The 3371-nt window shown below is 37.3% G+C and overlaps 1 protein-coding gene across 3 annotated transcripts in view; it reads right to left on the reverse strand.

The window, feature by feature from the left end:
- Nucleotides 1-3371, reverse strand: part of LOC106522390 (potassium voltage-gated channel subfamily KQT member 2) — a 35112-nt gene that overhangs the window by 7257 nt on the left and 24484 nt on the right. For 2 of the 3 annotated variants that reach the window (XM_014015375.1, XM_014015376.1), the window contains exon 13: nt 454-559. In XM_014015375.1, the coding sequence (XP_013870829.1) occupies nt 454-559 (106 nt within the window). Of the gene's footprint in view, nt 1-453; nt 560-1328; nt 1347-1652; nt 1701-3371 lie in introns of all 3 variants that reach the window. The other variant, XM_014015374.1, reaches the window with a different exon arrangement.

The following is a 3371-nucleotide window of genomic DNA, read 5'->3' on the forward strand; positions in this document are numbered from 1 at the left end:
TATGCATACATAAAATAAACACTCATAAGACGCTTTGAGGGCAGACTTTGCAGTTCTGGTAAAAAGTCACTTTTGTTCATGTACTTGTAACTTCAGAAAACTTCTCATATTTAGTGCAATGTGTTGTGGTCACTTAGATTAAAATYCTTCATGGCAGACTAAACACATTTTGACTTGAAATTCTGGGAACAAAATTGATTTTTACTAAAAAAAACCCACAAAGCAGCTCTCAGAGGGCACTTTTATAAAAGTTAAGGGCTGTCAGTATCCAATCCCTGATCCAGACCCTAAAACTGATCCTAAACCAAGAAGATTCCAACCTAAAATTCAGTAGTTCAGATAAATACTCTTGCATAATAAATGATCCCAGAGTAACTGCAAAGGCCTGTTGTTAGGACCTGTTTTTGTCATCTGTGTAAAATAATAATAATAATACCAAAAAAAAATCCTTACCAAATTGATCGTATTGTAACTTTCAATCCTGGAGGTAATTCTTGGGTAAAAAACTCACAATGGCAGCTCTTATCATCACCCATTTCTTCTCCTGGAAGGCTTGCCTCTGGAACAAAATTCAGAAATATTCATTACAAAACATTTTACTTGTTTCTGACCAACACGTTCGAACAGCAGAAGCAATGCAGAGCTGTTTTTATTTTTTTAATCTACACAGCTTTCGTGTTGGTTTCAAGCCAGTTAGCCTGTCTGTGAGAGCGATGAGCGACAGAAAACAACTTGTGTAGAGCAGAATTGAAGGATAGTGCTGATGCAATAAAGCTTTACCGAAACCTTTAAGATAAGTTCTCTCTTCCCACCACCAATTATTAAATTAAAAGTGTWATTAGCAGGTTTAGATTCGCCAAAATGCTTATGAATGGCTTTTCTTCAGAAATAGGCTCTAATCTGGTGGGGAAAGTGAGGTCTTTTCATGCAAAATAAAGCAGGTTTTTGGTTACATTACTGTAAATCTGGGTCAGTTTTTGGTTGTCTTGGCACCACTTGACTTGAACCCGCTATTAGCTTGTCCTACTTTTTGTGTAAAAAACAGACTATGTGATCATTTGCATGTTGTTTTAAGAGACTTATTAAATAAATACAATCAAATAATTCCATGCTTTCCCTCAGCTAGACTCATGCTTTACAGCCGTCAGTCACAACAAGGAGAAAAAAATAAAAAAATAACATAAATAAAACTTATAGAGGGGTTCATGTCAAGTCAACAGATTTAGCATGCGGACTTATCAAACCAGGTGAAGCCAACATGTTTCATTCTTCTATATTTTATAATTTCAACCAAAAAAGTCAACCAAAAATATTTCCCAATGTCTTACTTATTAAACCTTCAATTGCTGCAAAAAGAGAGAGGGAGAGGGAGAGGGAGAGTGGGGAGAGAGAGAGAGAGAGAGAGAGAGAGAGAGAGAGAGAGAGAGAGAGAGAGACATAGGAGAGACATGAAAAAGATTTGTTATGGATTCTATTGGATGACATGGACAGACACATCAGTTCTTCGACAAGTCTTCGATCCACAGCTCAGTTTCTAACAGTCCTCTGGGATTTTTTAACTGTATGAATTTGAATATGGCAAACCACAGATCTACACATTACAGTTTATTTTGCAGTTGAAACTGAAGACAGGTCATGGTAACTTGTCTAACCTGGAGAACGCTTCAGTCCAAAGTCGTCGTCCTGCATTTCAATCAGCACTTTAAACAAGTCATGAGGTGGAAGAAGAAAAACAGCTAATGAGAACTGGGTCCAACTGTTCAACAGAAAGCCAAAGCAGTGATGAAGGACAGAAACATAGTTGTTGGCAGTGATRCCTGGATGACGTATGAACGTTCATGATGACCAGACACCTCAACATCCAAACAGACTCTGTTTGTTGTTGAAATGTGCCAGTTTTCTGTTTCTTCAGACACCAGCAGGACAAACAAATCTTCTCATTCATGACAGTTGATTTCTTACTATTAACTATTTTTTTTAAAGTATGAAGTAAGCGCTAACCTCCTTCTAAAACACTTTAATGGTGAGTTTTTGGTCTGACATGGAATCAACTCTGTTTCATGTCCTTCAATGACAGCAGTTTATAATTATTTTTATTAAAGAAATGTAACATTTGTCAACACTGAAACTTTATAAAAACAAACTGCAAAAGCAGCAGCAGCCTGCACAGTTATTAAAGTGCCTGTGATATCACATTTTTGTAATAAATACAAATGCATTTTTGGAAAGATGACATTGATATTATATTGCAAAATAAATTTCATGCCACTAACAAGAACAGCTGTTGAGACATTCACATACAAAGTAACAGGAAGTGATGTCAAAGGGGATTATCTGAGCGTGAACAAAACATTGTTAAGATTAACAACACAGACTGTAGAGAAGAATCTGATGTTTCTTTAGAATATTTTGAGTCACTGTCAAGGAGAAGAAAGGGGGTCAGAGTTCAAATAATATTGTTTCGAAATTCTGAAAGAGTTCCCCTTTGATGTCACTTCCTGTTTCAGTTTAACTGAGCCAAGCTCAAAAGAAAATATTATAGTTATGTGACAAAATGTGAAGAATCATGTATTGTGCCAAATGTCATACATATAAAGATGTTTTCTTTGATTTTTTTTTTTTGCATTTAAAAGGACATAAATGTCACAGGCACTTTAAAGCTTGTTGCTTTGTAGCTCATCCATTAGTCAGTTTACATAACCTATCAGCTCCAGTTTAATTTTCATCTATTTTGTTATTTGCTTTTACCTGAGAGATTCTAATGGAGTCATAGTTATTTTGATTACTTTACAGGAGCATCTTAGAACTCTGGCTTATTTGCATGCTTTCCTTCATTTGATGGGACTATTATAAACTAAACGCTCAGTATTATGACTTGTTGTAAAGACGACATGCTGACGTTCAGATATATGGGGAACCGAAACTGTTATAATTAAAATAAAGATAACAATATATAAATGGAGGCGGCACGGTGGCTCRGTTGGTAGAGCTGATGCCTCTCAGCAAGAAGGTCACCGGTTCAAATCCCGGTCTGGGGACCTTTCTGGGTAGAGTTTGCATGTTCTCTCCGTGCATGTGTGGGTTCTCTCCGGGCACTCCGGCTTCCTCCCACAGACAAAAACATGACTGTTAGGTTAATTGGTAACTCTAAATTGTCCCTAGGTGTGAGTGAGAGAGTGAATGGTTGTTTGTCTCGTTTGTCTCTATGTGTGGCCCTGTGATGGACTTGCGACCTGTCCAGGGTGTACCCCGCCCCTCGCACTGTGACTGCTGGATATGGGCACCAGTGACCCACGCAACCCTGAAAGGAAAGAAGCGTGTACAGAAAATGGATGGATGGATTTTTTTAAAGAAATTAATTAATCCAATGC

The sequence above is a fragment of the Austrofundulus limnaeus genome, unplaced genomic scaffold, assembly GCF_001266775.1.
Source record: "Austrofundulus limnaeus strain Quisiro unplaced genomic scaffold, Austrofundulus_limnaeus-1.0 Scaffold128, whole genome shotgun sequence".
In the NCBI taxonomy this organism is placed as follows: domain Eukaryota; kingdom Metazoa; phylum Chordata; class Actinopteri; order Cyprinodontiformes; family Rivulidae; genus Austrofundulus; species Austrofundulus limnaeus.